The sequence below is a fragment of the Plectrocnemia conspersa genome, unplaced genomic scaffold (genome assembly GCF_051122295.1).
Source record: "Plectrocnemia conspersa isolate PC_06_02 unplaced genomic scaffold, ASM5112229v1 ptg000013l, whole genome shotgun sequence".
Lineage (NCBI taxonomy): Eukaryota > Metazoa > Arthropoda > Insecta > Trichoptera > Polycentropodidae > Plectrocnemia > Plectrocnemia conspersa.
The window spans coordinates 4529592-4546525 of NW_028277177.1; the positions used below are offsets into that span (position 1 = coordinate 4529592).

General features: G+C 27.7%; 1 protein-coding gene across 1 annotated transcript in view; it reads left to right on the forward strand.

Annotated features, from left to right (window-relative positions):
- The first annotated feature begins 261 nt into the window (after window positions 1-261).
- Sytbeta (Synaptotagmin beta) overlaps window positions 262-16934 on the forward strand; it is a 50255-nt gene continuing 33582 nt past the window's right edge. The window contains exon 1 of the mRNA XM_088201900.1: window positions 262-423. Coding sequence (XP_088058026.1) covers window positions 310-423 — 114 coding nt within the window. The 5' untranslated portion in view covers window positions 262-309. The remainder of the gene's footprint in view (window positions 424-16934) is intronic.

Here is a 16934-nt window from a genome sequence, read left to right on the forward strand (position 1 = left end):
GCTAATTGTCTATAAGGTATTGATTTATTATATTTTAATAAATCTGTAGTGCCTCGAAGTAAATATATAAGGAACATTCTACAGCTTATACGTATTGATCAATATGATCGTAACCATGGTAATAATCGAAAATTATTACAATCGCTATCTACATGTCGTCCCTCGTCACTCTCGTTTTAACTTTATACGGTACACATATATATATAAACGAAAAATGTACCTATATTTACTTAATCTTATTTTTGTGGTATTTAGATGATCGACGCAAAGTCTGCACTTCTCGGGGCGGCGTTTGCGTCTGCATCTTCGATGGCAACTATCGCCATCTTCATCATCTGCAGGTTTATCTGCAAACGCCGATATGACAAGCTATATCCGCAACAAGACGACGACAGATCTCCTCTCTTTGGCGCATCTACTAAGGTAAGTTACGTATATATTTAAATAGAATAAGTGTAAAAGTGTTTACATAGAATTTTATGTATATAAAAAAATGTACGTAAATTATTATTAAAATTTTAAACTCTTTTGAAACGATATTGCATGGATGTAATAGGTATTGGGAAAGATCCTTATTTTTTAAATATCAAAGATCTACATTAAAAATATGTACCTTTGATTTTTTGCAATAGTATTAAAAAAATCAATTTAAAACGTAAAACAAATATTTGCTTTGCAATTATAGGCTAGTAAAAACTAGTTCGGAAAATTTTGTACCAATGTGCGTGAGATTTTATTTACATTTTTTTTAAAATCATTGGAATTTAGATATAGAAAATATTAGAATTAAATAATACGAACCGGAACAGTATCTCATAGCTTATATTAAATAGATAGAATTGTCTGCGTATTCAAAAAAACGTTAAAAAAAATATATTGCGTCAAAGGATTTGCGCAGTGATGTTTCAGTGATATTTTTTTATACAAAAAATTATTTTTGTTATAATTGATATTTGTGAAAAAAATAATCACGTTATATTTAAAGTTTTCTGATCCGTGATTGCGTTCAAACGATTCAGTTGTCTGTAAAACGGGTTGAAATTTGAACTTTGGATATACAGTTGTACCAGGGTTGACGTGAAGAGGGAAGCGGCTGCTTTTTCGATCTCGCGTGTTGATGATCAGCGGTTCTTTTTGATTCAAATTCGTACGAACGCTTGTGTCCAAATTGGTTTAAATGTTATTGACGTGTTGCACGTCTCAAATCATACTTGTAATTTGGGTTCTGTGCATCCGATTTTATACATATGGATAGTCTGAAAAAGTTTACTCATATTTTGTTGCCATGACTAATTACGTCTTTTTAGGACCGTTGCGCGGAGTTACCGGGTAAAACGGTTAAAACCTGTCATTTGAATAGGTTATTAAATATTTTCAACAAATTTGAGATATAGAAATTTCACGACCCGCTTTTTGGATCCCAAAGACCTGTCACTTGTTAAATGAGAATATCACTATTGTCACGTACGTTCTGTACTGGCCGCATAAATAGAAATGATAAAAAGATTAAGATTATGTTCTTACGGTCAGTGCATAAACATTAATCAATGGTTTTAAAACTGCTCTTTTTTAGATTTTCCGTTGTACACTGATGAACTTACTGGATATTGTGAAATCAGAATAAAAATTAAATTTCTCGTGTAATATCTTTCTAAATTTTTCAGTATCGATGATATAGCAAACAATGTAAAAAAACAACTAATTGCTTATTTGCAATTTAATAAGTTTTTTTGCAAATAAATCAATTGTCTTTTCGTGTAAATGAATCCCTATATATGTTAGATTTAGAGATAACCACAAGATCATAATAAATATGCTCTTTACCAATCAACTTTTAACCGAAAATAAAAGTGAAATGATATAATAAACAGTTTTCTTGTAAAAAAAATCCTGCTTAAAAATATATACACCATACATGCACAGATCTGTCCGTCGCGGGTGCCTGGCGGACAAATCAGATCGTGTGTGGTAAGAAAAGACATAGATTTGTCTGTCTACTGTCCGTACTCAAACTGCTTCAATAGCTGACAAGTATCAAAGGTTTAAAAATATTAGTAAGCAATAATAGACATATTTTATATTGTTTACGGTATTTTTTCATGAAAATTTCATAAGCAATAATTATATTTGCGTTATTTTAACAAAAAAACTTGTTTTAAATAGAGTCTAATAAACTTACCTCACATGATATTATGAAAATGTTGATTTCCCGTTTCTTTTTTTTAGACACATTTAAAATTTAGATATATTAAATGTGTCTAAATAAATCTTTTACATACTAAAATTTCTGCTCCTTTGGTATCTAAATAATATTTAAAACTGCAAGTTCATTGCGTTCCCCTGTAATTTATCGGTCGCATTCTTCTCTTAGCACACTTATGTGTAAAACCGTTAGTCTGTAAGACTCTTAACTATGGAAACTACCTAACATAGCACGCTTTTTAATTTTTATTAAAATTATTTTATTTTGAGTGGACTTGCCTCACTTTCAAAACCAACAAACAATTAATATCATTGACCAAAATAAATTACTATTAAATAATTTACACTGTTATTTATAGATAAGAAAACATAAATTAGCTCTAACTCTTTTTTTTTAACAAAATAGATTTGCCCCACTTTCAAAATCAACGGCTCATTTAACCCTTCCGTGCCTGTGGGGTCTATTGACTCCCCCAACTTTTTGGTTTTTCTCAAATAACTTATTTAATATAAATCCTATTTGTCGCAAACTTTTTGTATTTGTCAAAAATAGTTTAAAGAATTAATATTAAAAATAATCATTGTACTTTATTATCTCCAATCGCGAGAAAAAAATAAAATCAACTCTAATCGCTACTGTCGCCGCGTGATTTGTATACCTGAGTCAGTTTTTAGAGAAATTCGCCTTCTAAGAATTTCGCGCGGCGCCCCCTCCACGCGGTTCTTTCAACGCTTTATCGCAAACTACACCGTTCCCCAAAAAAACACAGTACGAATTGAACCGCCAAATTCGATCGTTATTGTTATTTTATTTCTCACGTTACTTTTGAAATTGTAAAATGGCTGATCGGCTTGTAACTGACGAAGAGTTGCTAAGAATTTTGCAAGATTCTGACGAGAGTAGTAGCAAATACGATAGCGATATCGATATTGATAATACATTTCAAAAAAGACATTTCTCCCGTAAATCGTATCGAAGTTGAAGCGTTTATAGGCATCCTATTATCTTCTGGAGGATTGAATGGGGGGTAAAATACAGTTCAAATAATTATGGACAACAAGCGAACTGTTCAAACAATATTTTTATTCAGCGGCCATGCCTAGAGATAGATTTTCGATGCTCAGATTTGATGATCGTTTGACCAGAGAAGATATTTTTTAATAAATGCATTTTATTGTATTCACGTGTACATAATCACAATTTATAGTTTATTTTTCCGAGCAGCTGCAGGTTATTTCTTATATGTATTCATATAATATTTATTACAATTTGCCAAAGTAACTGTGGCTACATACTCGTGTACATATACATGCATAACGTCCACCAAATTTAATCGATTTGAATGATTCTCTAGCCAATTCCTTCAATTTTTATAGCCGCAATCAGAGAAATATTTCGCCCTCTAACTGTTGGCAAGGACACGAATGCCAATGTAAAAGAGTTTATTTAGAAATGAAGTCAAATTACAGAAAATAAAAAATACGATGTACATATATAAAAAGTACAAAACACTAAAAATTTATCTTACCATTAACCATTAGATAATATTGGATTACTGAGAATTTAAAGATTGTCAGATTAGTAAGATTAAATTGTATTTTTTTCTATCCTGTTATAAGGAAATCATAACATATTTTTTTGAGTAAATATTATCTCCCGTCAGATATTACTGGCTCACTGGAAGTACCGAATCTCAGAAATGACACATTTTTTTAGAAAATGAGAATTTTTTCGAGTTATTATTTTTAAATTATTAGCACGATACACATAAAAACTTATGGATAAGAATTCAGTTTGCCTGGAAGATTTCCCATTACGGTGGAGAAAATTACAATGGTGAGTGAATATTTGATTGCAATTGAATTATATGTCAATAAACTCGTATTAGCAAAAATGTCATTTCTCACTTTTATAGATAATCATTTGCACAAAATATCACAATCCGAAAGAAAGGTGTGCTTGAAAAAAGTTTTTACAAATTTGAAATTAATATAAAATGTTAATATATATATATGTATAAGATAAACATATTTTTTAGTGTTACACTAGAATTTTTTTGTGTTTATAAAATAAATGTGTTTTATTTTTTCAAATTTATATTTTAATTTCAAAATAGTATTTATATATTGACTTTTTTGTATAATAACAACATAAATGTTGCAACAATTTTTTATTTCAAAAATTGAAATAATAAATAAATTAAATACTTGTTTATTTTTTTGGGTTACTCCGTAGTTTTATGTACCGAGCGCGCGGCGGTCATTCGTATACCTGCAAAGCTAGTCTGCAGCGAAATCTCGGCGTTTACGTCGTCGCTTTTTGCGTCGTAATGATTAATTAAAAAATCCTAAATATTGACCAGATGATGAAGCTTATCATGAATAACAAATTTTATACTTAGAATTATCCATTTTTAAATATATTTGATGAAGAATTCATCAATATTTTGACTTGAAATGTTTGGGGGAGTTGAGCGACCCCATCGGATGTCATTTTTCATTTCGAGGCACCGTGACGTATGGGTTAATGATACATACTTTTTATTACTTTGGGTGACTTTTGTGTCTTTCCAAAGATAAGAAAATGACGAAATCCTGAGAATCAGTTCAATAATACGCTTTAGATGAGCAGTGAAACTGATTTCACAACCTTTTAAAATTTAATTTGAAAACTAAAGCAAACATAAAAAACTTTCAGTATCAGTATCTTAAAGCTATATTAAACATCTGAGCGTTTAATTATTTTAATGATCAATACTAAATACCAAGTACAGGAAGGCGAAACAGATTCCTTAAAACATGATTGAAGTTGGGAAGCAAATTATATATTAATATTAATGTAATATTTATATATTTTGCTTTTGTACAGTTTATAATATTACATGTGTATATATTTGGATCAATTAAAAACATAAAAACACATGTGTAATACAAATTTTATTTGAAATACATAATAGTGTGATAAATATTGTTTTAATAAAGATTGTATAATGCTATAGGAAAATACAATTAGAATTAGATAAGCTATTGAATATTGAATCACAAATTTTTTTGCAAAAAAAGTGTATTATAATTGGTTATTTATAAGATGTGACTTTAATATCATAATAAGCGACGTCTAAAAGCAATATAATATATCAATATATTTTATTATTTTCCTAACAATATGCAGAAGTATAGAATAAATGTACATAACAGTTAACTAAAATTATACAATTTTTTGTTACTAACAAAAAATGTCTTGTTTATGTTTTTTATTTAATTTCTTGATAGAATATTTTTGTTAAACAACTTTCTAGTGCCATCTTGTAATTTAAAGTTTTGTGAAATTATTAATGTGTCATAATACTTACTCTTACGATATTTTTTATTTTGTTGTAACATAAATGTAAATACATGTTTATGTTTGAATTCCAATCTTAATGATATTTTAACAATATTTAAGACTGTGTTTTAGACGATTGTGACAAAAGGGTGAAAAATGAATAAACATTCTGCATTATCTAAAAGTAAATTGATATTTAAAATACATAAATTAAATATATAAATATGTATTACTTTTACAATAATTCTCTATTACCGCTGAAAAGGTTAGCATGTTTATGTCGAAAAATATTCCAGATAATCTGATCGGTTTTTGGGCCATGATGTACATTAATCTTAGCGCTTTTTGATGTTTTACGGACGTCCGGTACCACCCACAAGCGTATATGGCCATTTCTAATTGATTACTCTATAAATATAATTATTTAGTTGATAAACGATCTATATAATATATATCAATAAAGTTATTGCTTATTTTATTGCCACATTACCATAGTTATCAATTGCTCGCCAAAGTAACAGTATCCCAATACTTGCAGTGATGACGAAAAAAAATAGGAACCATACGAGAAATTTTTAACCTGGCAAAAAAAATGTTTATTAAATTACTATTATGTTTGTAAATAATAGTGTTTTTTATTACCAACAGGGTTTGGTAGAGAGTCATGCAAATCATCATTGTAGAAAAGATTACTTCTCCGAAGCAATCATATTTTAATGCAGATATAATGAGATTGCTTATCCTTAAAATATATATTATATAATGTAGTTTATTTTAATGTATAATAAATAAACAAGCTGGTTAACAAATTCTCTTTCAATCATTAATAAATATGTATATTTAAAATATTTTTTAATGTTAATTCAATCTACATTTAAAGATTATAGCTTTGAATAATGTTAAGAAATTTCCTTCATATGCTTTTGAATTTCATATTTTAAAAAAATCTTACAAATTATTTTAATCTTTCTTTACGAAAGAGACTATGTAGATACAATTTTTATGTACATTGAAAAAGCCTTTGATACAAAATTTTGCTGTAAAAACTCTCGAAACTTAAAGGTAATTAAAGGATCGCGGTTATTTCGTGAAATATGTTTGCTACCTATTAAATGATTTTTTCACTCCTTTTTGAGTTCCTCACAGTATCAATTTGAGAACGCTTTTTAATAACAAACGACATAAACATTGCCATTATAACCTCTTCCTTTTTATTATATGCAGTATATTTGAAAGTGCTTAAAAGCATCTTACAGTTATTATTGCATTCAGATCTAAATTCCATGTAAAGATGTTCTTCTAACAGCTGTGTACCTTTAAGCATAGGAAAGTTCAATGCCATGTCGTTTTCTAGATCTTTATCAAGTATTGCATATATTTTCGTAATATCTAGATGAAAATAAGCTGCCTAGAGAGATTTATGGTTGAATTGTTGAAATTGCGTTTGTGACTAAATCTAAATTAAAATAATATTTTTACCAGGAGTTTCAGGATGCTTGGCTTTGTATTTCAAGAAACACTTTTCATTATGTTAAGCTTTTTTTAAAAAAACTCATAAGTGCTCATGCTTAACTAAATATTCTTTTATGATCAGGAAAATCTAGAATTTTTTTAAAAGACCACTGTTTTAAGGGAGTTAGAATATTATACTTTATAATGTTGAAATGAAAAATATTTTTAAGAGCATGATAAAACAGTCTAATTCAAGGTCTAAAAGTTATTAGTCTTCAAAATACATATTTTATTTAAAAAATACATATTTTGTCACTATCAATAGAGCTTTTATTGTAAATAAGCAATATTTTGATTAAACCTAATACCAAGAATTTTCAATGCATATAATAATATATGAAAATGTGTTTTTGAACGTAAAATGACGATGTAAAAAATATGTATAACCTTACTTCAATAACCATTGATGCATTCTAAAACATTTCTTCAAATATTGATCTGTATAATTATTGTTAATCTTCCACATTCCAGAATCTTGATCTTTAAATAAAACACAAATTATTGCTTAAATAAATAAACTATATATATAATTGTATATAAAAAACATTAACTTACTACTTTCATCTAAAAAAAACTTTTTATCGTTTCCAATTTTTAACACATCTAACTCAAGATTTTTAAATGCAGCATTCAACATGCAAATGAACAAAACAAAAAGCGTTATAGTTCCACAAATTACATGTATAGCAATATAGACTAGAAGTATATCCCATGATAAGTTGAAAATATAACCACTAGTTGTATCCATATTAATTGCTGGGATAGGTAGCAATGGTAAAATTTTTTGTTTATAATATATACTTTTTGCAATGAACGTAATCACGGTAATGCCCTGTGAACGATATTGTAAAATAAATATAAGATATCAAAAATATATGTAAAAATAATATTAACTTACGCAAATGAAGTATAAAACATTAACAAAGAAGATGTTTTTTTTTACGTAGTATTTCATTGTATCCCAACCTTCCCCCTTTGCTATTTTTGAGTGTTCGTACAATAAAGAAAACTGCTCGACTATTAAGATGAATTTTTTATTGTAGCGTAAAACGCTGAATACTTTAAAGTCCAATAAAAATTTCAGGAATGCTGTTGACAACAGTTCAACTATCAGATCTAGGTCTTTGATATGTTTAGAAATTTCCATCATTTCACGAATCCACGTATATATCAAAACAACTAGAAAAAATGTCATTATGAAATATGGGTTTGGTCCGTGAAAGCTCTTGTTAATATAATCTATTCCCACTAATCGGAGATGGAATAGCGGTATGAAAAATAAGTCTTCGGCATCGACTAGCTCCAGATTTCCTTTGATTTTATTGCGAGTCTTAAAACATTGCTTAATTTCTTCTATAAAGTTTTTCCTTGTCCATTTTCTTTCACTGAAATATATCAAGATTGAGAATGTTAGTTTGCTTCAGTTGTGCTTTATAAAGCAGCATTCGACAGATTTAGTTTTTTTTTTGTGCTAATCAAATTTTATATCACTAATTTATATATTTACTTATGGCACTTACGTCATTTCGCAAAAATAGAAAAACAATCAAGAATGCGGAACAAATGTATTGTGTGTAATAAATGGATGTTTTCACCCTTATTTATATAGCTTCTAATATTAAAAAGGCGTTGAAAACCTTTCAACGCATAGAGCATAATTTTATTATTTTTTTAATATAAGTTAGTGAAAAGCTTTGAATATAATATTTGGGTATTATTTTAATTTATGTTGATAGCAATAACCTATAATAGGTAAAGTACTTATAATGTATAAACCATATTCTCTAGAAAGCAGAAAGGTAATGTCCGGATAATGTCAGATGTTTCAATTGAACGTTAACTTGATAATCGAAAATCTCTCTTCTGTTTTTTTTTTTTTTTTTGATATAAGTGTTTAATTAAAATTATTGCTGAAAATACCACCATGTTGTAATTCCTTATATTATTTAATTTATATCTAACCATACACCAAGTATTATAATTTTGTTAGATTTCAGATTTGAGTACTTTGACCTGGCAATGCAAATTCAATATTTTTGTTTTAAATCTAAGGGTTCTGTAGAATTTTGATTTCTGTGATTATCACAGTTCGATTGCTTCCTTTGCGTACACTCGACTTTTGACAAATCTTGTACCATGAGTTATCCAGATTTTTAACGAGCTTACCGGAGCTGGAGAAAATAATCCCAGAATAATATTTGCATCTCAAGAAAACGCGCATATTATGAGCAAATTAAAATTTACTCTATAATCATCCCTTAAATTAATAAATATGGCTAAGCTCTGATTTTGTTGTATGAGTATCGAATTTTAGACAAGGTAATATTTTTTTTAATCAATCACTAATATTATTTATAAATATTTTTATTTGTTAGTCTCATAAAAATATTGCTTACTTATCTACAAATTATTTTTAATTGAGGAATAAAAAAATATATCGCTGTCATAATTTAAGCAATAATAAAAATAAAATAAAAAAGGTTTATAAGTAATACTCAAAGGTGGAATTTTAAATAGATAATTTAAGCAAATTGATCACCTATGTTTTCCCATGAGCATTTGTTATGCACGTGTCGTTTGATATTAGACTATATTTTTTTTAATGCTATAGCTACATTGTTTGTATTTATAAAATAATATATTAATTTGTATTAATAAATTATATTTTTCTAATAAATAGTAGCTTGAATATTTTAAATAAATTAAGAGCTATCTAATATTTGTTGATATAAAAATTCAGTGTTATTTATGGTTTATTTATTTAAAATAATATTTAATTCATATTAATTACGTGTTTAAATATAAATATCGTATATCACTAATAATTAGGATCTATTGTATATTATATTTGTTGAGAGAAAAAGATTGTCTTTTTTATAAATGGTATTTAATAGTAAAGGAAACAGATTTAATATTAATTTGTTAACAAAGTAAAAAATCTTAAATATAACCTATAAATACAAGCTAACTTGTTGAGATAAAAATTTAGTGTCCTTTACACAATACAATTATGGTATATTTAACAAAAAAATTAAATTCGTATAAATAAAAATGTATAAATCTGACAAATTGTAGCTTGTATATTACTTGTAATTAAGATGTTTTATATTTTATGGAAGGAAAATATAATGTCGTTTATAAATGTTATTTAATAGTAAATGAAACAGACCAAATATTATTTTTGGACATTTAATTATTAACGGAAAAAATAATGCCAAACCTGTCCTAATAAGTAATTTTATTTTGACAGTATTATAATTCACAAGAATATGTGTGAAGATAAATACGTAGACAGTTCATATTGTTGCATTAAAAATAAATTTGGCTGAAAAAAGAGATATATTTTTTATTAAATTTATCTTCGTTACTAAATTATATATCAATGTTTTTTACATTTTTATCGATCTTAATTTGCATTTTTGTTTATCACTCTTATTTTTAAAATTAACTAGTACTTTTTATTTTTCACAAATCGCTCTCCAGGTTTTTGCGTTTGCGCTAGTTTAATTAAAGGGGCATCTTAATTAAAGGGGCATCCATAATAAATCCATAATTCAAGCAAATTGATCACTTATGTTGTTCCATGTGCATTTTTCAAGTGTCGTTAGATATCAAACAACATATTTTATATTTCATTGCAATACTGTAAGGAACGTTAGATTTTATTTTATTTATCAGGGGTAATACGGTCAGAAAATTACTATACCGAATCCTTTTACGATACCATAGTAAGGAACGTTATCTATAAAAAGCATATTGCTCACGACTTTAAGTAAACGAGGTTTAGCCAAAATCGCAACAAGCAGAGCTACGCCGAATTGACTTAGACGACCTTTAGAAACTAGTCACAATTTTCTACTGTATCTACTTTAAAACTAGTACGTACCACAGATATGTATATGCATATTTTTATTCTGCTTTATCTGTCAGGGGTGTTTATTTTGATACAAAAAAAAGGTATCTAAAAAATTTATATTTATTTAAAATTTTTAGTTAGTTAGCTTAAAATCAGCCACTTTGAATGAATCTTGTTATTGTTTTTTTTCTATAAAATAAAATTACTTTTTCTACTATTGGGATAAGTCATATAAAAAGTCATCTTTGAAAAATTAAATACGTCAAATTCATTAATATTTTTCCATTAAATAATATTACACTTCTTTAATAAATTATGTTATCTTTACCACCCGTTGATCATAAGACTAAAAAATCGTAATTGTCTATTAATAGCGAAAGAAAATATTCCTGAAAAAAAAAGAAATAACTGTTAACAGTTTATCTTAACAATTACTAATAAAATCTGAATTTATCCATTATGTGTGAATTATTTTTTAGAAGTTTTAATAAATACAATATTCATTAGTTTATCATCTTATAAGTAAGTTATAAAGCATTAAAACAAGCAATATATATTTTATATGATTTATTTATAAGGTACAGTTGCTATTAAATAAATTACTGGTGTTTTATTAATATTTTATCTGAATATTTTTTGAAGAAAAAATGTATCATCTTGGGTGATTTTAATTTACCTACGAACATTAGTGCCAATATTGACATAAGTTTAATAAGTAATATTTTTAATTTAAATCAAATAAATTGTGTCAATAATAATTTTGGTGACAAATTAGATCTAATTTATACAAATGTAAATAATTGCATAGTAATTAAGAGCGAATTCGTATTGGTGTCGGAAGATAATTATCACCCGGCGCTAATGATAAAATTAAATATAAATAAAAATGGCATAACTACGAATGAGTTGGAATGCGTGAGCGATCGGAATGATCTTGGATGGTCGTTTGGAAATTGTGTAGATTTTGGTTTATTAAATAATTTACTTTTAGGTATGGACTGGAGCCGAGTTGGCGGGTGCGTTGATGTTGAATCTTCCCTGGCGGCCTTCTATGAGGTTCTTTATTGTGCATTCGACCAGCTCTTTATTCGAAAGCGCCCTCGAGTGCTTAACGTGTCATATCCTAGATGGTTTTCTCATGAGATCATCTCATTGCTAAAAAGAAAGCACGCCTTTCATAAGTTATGGAAGAGATCGGGACATCCATCTGCTCTCGAGGAATTTCGTTCATTAAGAGCACGCGTTAAGTGTTTGATAATCCTGTCATCGCAATCATTACAAAAATTGCCAAAAACAAATAATTAATGATCCCAAAGCGTTCTGGAAATTCATTAGCACTAACGGCGCTACTCAGTCTACGTTGAAAGTGATGAACCTCGACGATAAAACATTGGACGGTTCACAAAATATTGCTGACGGTTTTGCGCAATATTTTCGTTCTGTTTTCGAGGAATATTTTTCGCCTTCTGCTCAGTCGCTTCCTTCTTCATGTTCTTGGTCTTCAGTACTGACCATCAGAGAAACTGAGCACTCAGATCTTAAATACGGATTTAATAAATTAAAGACAGGGCGTTCTTCTGGACCTGATTTAATTCCCGATTTTATTTTGAAGGGTTGCGAAGTAAGTCTCGCTGCTCCTCTAAAATGTATTTATGATCTGATTCTCAAAACATCATCATTTCCTGATTTATGGAAATGCACAAAAGTCACCCCTATTCATAAAAAGGGTGACAAATTATATATAAAGAATTATAGATCAGTAGCAGTGTTGTCAGCTCCTGCTAAATTATTTGAAATAATTATTCATAAATATCTTTACAATCACTTTCAACAAGTTTTATTAGACCAACAGCACGGGTTTCGTCCTGCCCGTTCCACTGTTACTAATCTTCTGTCGTTCACCAAAACGGTGACAACTTCTCTCGATGCCGGAATTCAAGTAGACGTCGTGTATACAGATTTTGAGAAAGCCTTTGACAAAGTTTGTCATACGTTATTATTAAAAAAATTGTCCCCGAATAGCCAAATATTCCCTTTTAGTGGAAAAAATTCAAAAAAGGTATTTAAGATACCTTTACAAAAGGACATTTGGTTATTATCCGTACTTATATCCCAGCGCCTTTCTTTTAGGAGCGTTGGGATATGATTCGCTGAGTTCTCGCAGAAAGCTGTATATCGCTAAGCATTTTTTTAAATTACTAAAAGGTGCTGTCGACAATCCAGCTATTCTCGAGGAATTCCAGTTTTGGGTTCCTGAACATTTTCGAGAATCACGATCGAGACCTCTTTTGATGACCGTTAGGGCTAGGACATCCGCACTTGCCGACTCGCCTATGGCTGTGGCCATCCGGCTCCTTAATACGCTGGCATTACATATTGACCTATTTAATGTCAGCTACGAGGAGCTGATCCGGTTTATTTCATTTAATTTTAATATTTTATAATTTTTTTGTTATGTTTAAGTATTTTTATATTTATGTATATATACTTTTTTTTTATGTTTTATAAATTTAAAATTTGTTTTCGACCATCGTGGCGCATTGGGGTAACCTGTTAGGCCACGATGGTCTTAATTTAATCTAAAATAAAATATAACGTAATCCCGAAATAAATGTCGTTTTTTTCTGAAACAGAAAAAGCATTGCTTAATATTTATTTTTATTTTAATATTTAAAATACTTTTTTTTAAATTAGATTAACATAAAATGTTCAAGGCTATGATTCAAAATATTCCAATGGCCCCTTTTTACATTATCTGCATATTGATTTAGGTGTTGCATCGATCGAATTAAATGGTAGTCGTAAGGAGCAAGGTCTGGATAATAAGTTTTTAAATCGAGTATTTTATCCTTAATTTTATTAATTTTGTCACATTGGTCTGAAGTAGACTTCTGTTTTATTCCTTGTACAAATTATCAAGTTAATCACAATAAAAGTACTCTATTATTGTTTCACTATTCCGCCTCATACATAAAATATAATTTTTTACACTGAGCCTGGGCTTCAAAGTAAGGTTTGCTACTTGACCCTCAGACCTAAATGGCCTTAGCATGACTGAATGTTTAAACTTAAATATAAAAAAACGAGTAGGATTACTTAATATAATTAAGATAATTATTGATTATTTATATAAACATATTGATTACGGTGCTACTTAAATAGTATTGCATTATTTAAATATTCACACAGTTAGCAATTGTAAAATATGACTAAAAGGTACGTTTCTGTAACTTAAACATAAAAAAATGTTTGATGCTTATTTTATTTGTTATTGATCTAAAAATACAAATAAATTTTAAGACATAGAGTAGTTAATGTCAACTAACTCTTTCAATACGCTAGAAAAATTACTGAATGTTTAAATTTGAATAGCTCGACAATAAATTTTAATTTTAGATTCCTTATTAGAATATTTTTAATTAGATTTATATACACATGAATTAGGTGTCAATTAGTATTTGTATAAAAACAAAGTTACAGTGAATAAAAGATTAAATTGTGTAGTGATTATATATGCAAGATTAATTATTCAGTTTGCTATAAAAACATAAATTAATTTTATTGCTTCACAGACTTTCTGTTCTTATAGATTGGCCGACGATTGTGACAATAGTGTGAAAAATGAATATACATTCTGCATTATCTAAAAGAAAAAAGGAACACAAATTAAAAAAAATAGTAAAAATATATATGACAATGCTCAAGTTATTTTTAATACCGATGAAAATGTTAGCATGTTTATATCGAAAAACAACCCGGATAATTTAACCGGTTTTTGTGCCATAATATACATTAAACCGAGCAACTTTTGATGTTTTATGGATGTCCTGTACCAGCCACTACTGTATATTGCTATTGCTAATTTATTACCCTAAAAAATATTTAATTATTAAAATGTGTATAACAATATAATTATTTATTGTTGAATTGAATTAATATATTACCCTATTTATCAATTGCTCTCCAAAATAGCAGTAAACATATATTTGCATCGAAGCCGAAATAACATAGGGACCAAACGAGTAATTAAAAACCTAATAAAAGTTATGTTTATTAGATTATTTTAATTAAAAAAAAAAGACAAGAGTAGTGCTATTACCATTACGGTTTGATAAAGGGCCATGCATATTATCATTGTAGAAAAAATTACTTCAGCAAAGCAGTCATATTTAAAGGCCGATATAGTGAGATTGCTTATCCTTAAAAAATTATATATAGCTTATTTTTTATATAGGTACAATATATATAAAACAGATAAGTTGCTTTTGTGTCTTAAACCGTAGAGAAATAGATATTTTTATAAAAAATGAAAAATCATAACAATGCCTAAAAAAACTGCAGTGAATTTAATTTGATCTATAGTGAAGATTAAATCTAAATTATTGTTATATCCATAGTTATTAGAATATCAATAAAAAATGCCTGTTAGTTTAGATGTGCTTGTATTAAAAACTATTTTAAATTCAATTAAAAAAATTTAGACTTTTCTACTAACTTGTTGTATTTTGTTATACAAGTAATAAATATATAAAATACAAATAATAAACTTATACAATACAATACAATATATATATATATATATATATATATATATATATATATATATATATATATATATATATATATATATATATATATATATATATATATATATATATATATATATATATATATATATATATATATATATTTAAAATTTTCAAGGGTAAAATTATTTTTGAAATCTCGGGATTCAACGCGATTTTTGCTTACTTGTATTCTATATTTCGGCCGTGATTTTTGGGCCATGATCACATGAATAATATATATATCAATTAAAATTTAAGAGTCGACTAACTCTTGTTGCGTTTTGTTATACAAGTAAAAAAATACAAAAAAAATAATGTATTTATAGACCAGATGTAAAAACTTACGTTAGTAACCATTGATGTATTCTACAACATCTTATCAAATATTGATTCGTATAATCAAAGTCAGTCTCCCATACTTCGGTATTTATTTCTTAAAATATAACAATAAAATTAGTATGTAATAATTAATAATATTTTAAAATTTTACCATGATTTAAGAAAAACTTTTTATCGATTCCAATTTTCAACAAGTCTTTTTCAAGAATTTCATAAGCAGCGTTTAATATAGAGATGATTAAAACAAAAAGCCCAATAGCTCCGATCATCATATGTACAGCAATATAGGCTAGAACTGCATCTAATGATAAATTGAAGATATAACCACTGGTAGTATCCATTGTAATTGCTGGTATAAGCAACAATGGTAGAATTTTTGTTTTATAATATATATTTATTGCAATGAACGCCGTCACAGTAATTGCCTGTAAAAAATAAATAAAAGTAGTAAATCATTCATAAAATATGTTTAAAGATGATTTTGAAAAAATCGATTAATACACATATCATGGACAAATCATATTGTAAAGTAAGAATAAGATATGTATATGTTAGGTAGTAATGTAATGTTTTACTTACAATGCCATAGTATAATATTTCGATACAGAAGTTGCTACTTCTTATGTAGTATTTCATACTTTCCCAACCTTCCCCCTTTCGATTCTTTGTGTATTCGTACAATATAGAAAACTGGTCAATAAGTAATCGAATTTTTGTACTGTAGCGGACAACGCTGAATACTTTGACGTCCATCAAAAATTTCAAAAATAAAGTTGCCAACATTTCAACTACTTTCTCCATATTTCTGATAGATTTTACAGTTTCTATAAATATCCGAAGCGTACCGTATCCAATTAAAATTTCACATAATATTAATATGATATATGGGTTCTGGCTGTAGAAGACTTTTCCGATATAATCCATTCCCACTTGGCGTAGATGAAATAGAGGTATGAAAAATAGATCTTCAGCATCGACAAGTTCCAGTTCTCCTCTATTTTTATTGCGGATCTTGAAAAATCGGCGAACATCCTCCATGAAGTTCTGCTTTCTCCATGTTATTTCACTGAAATTATTTTTACTATATACTACTCTAACTAACCCTAAAATTATTTATATAAAAGTATAAAAA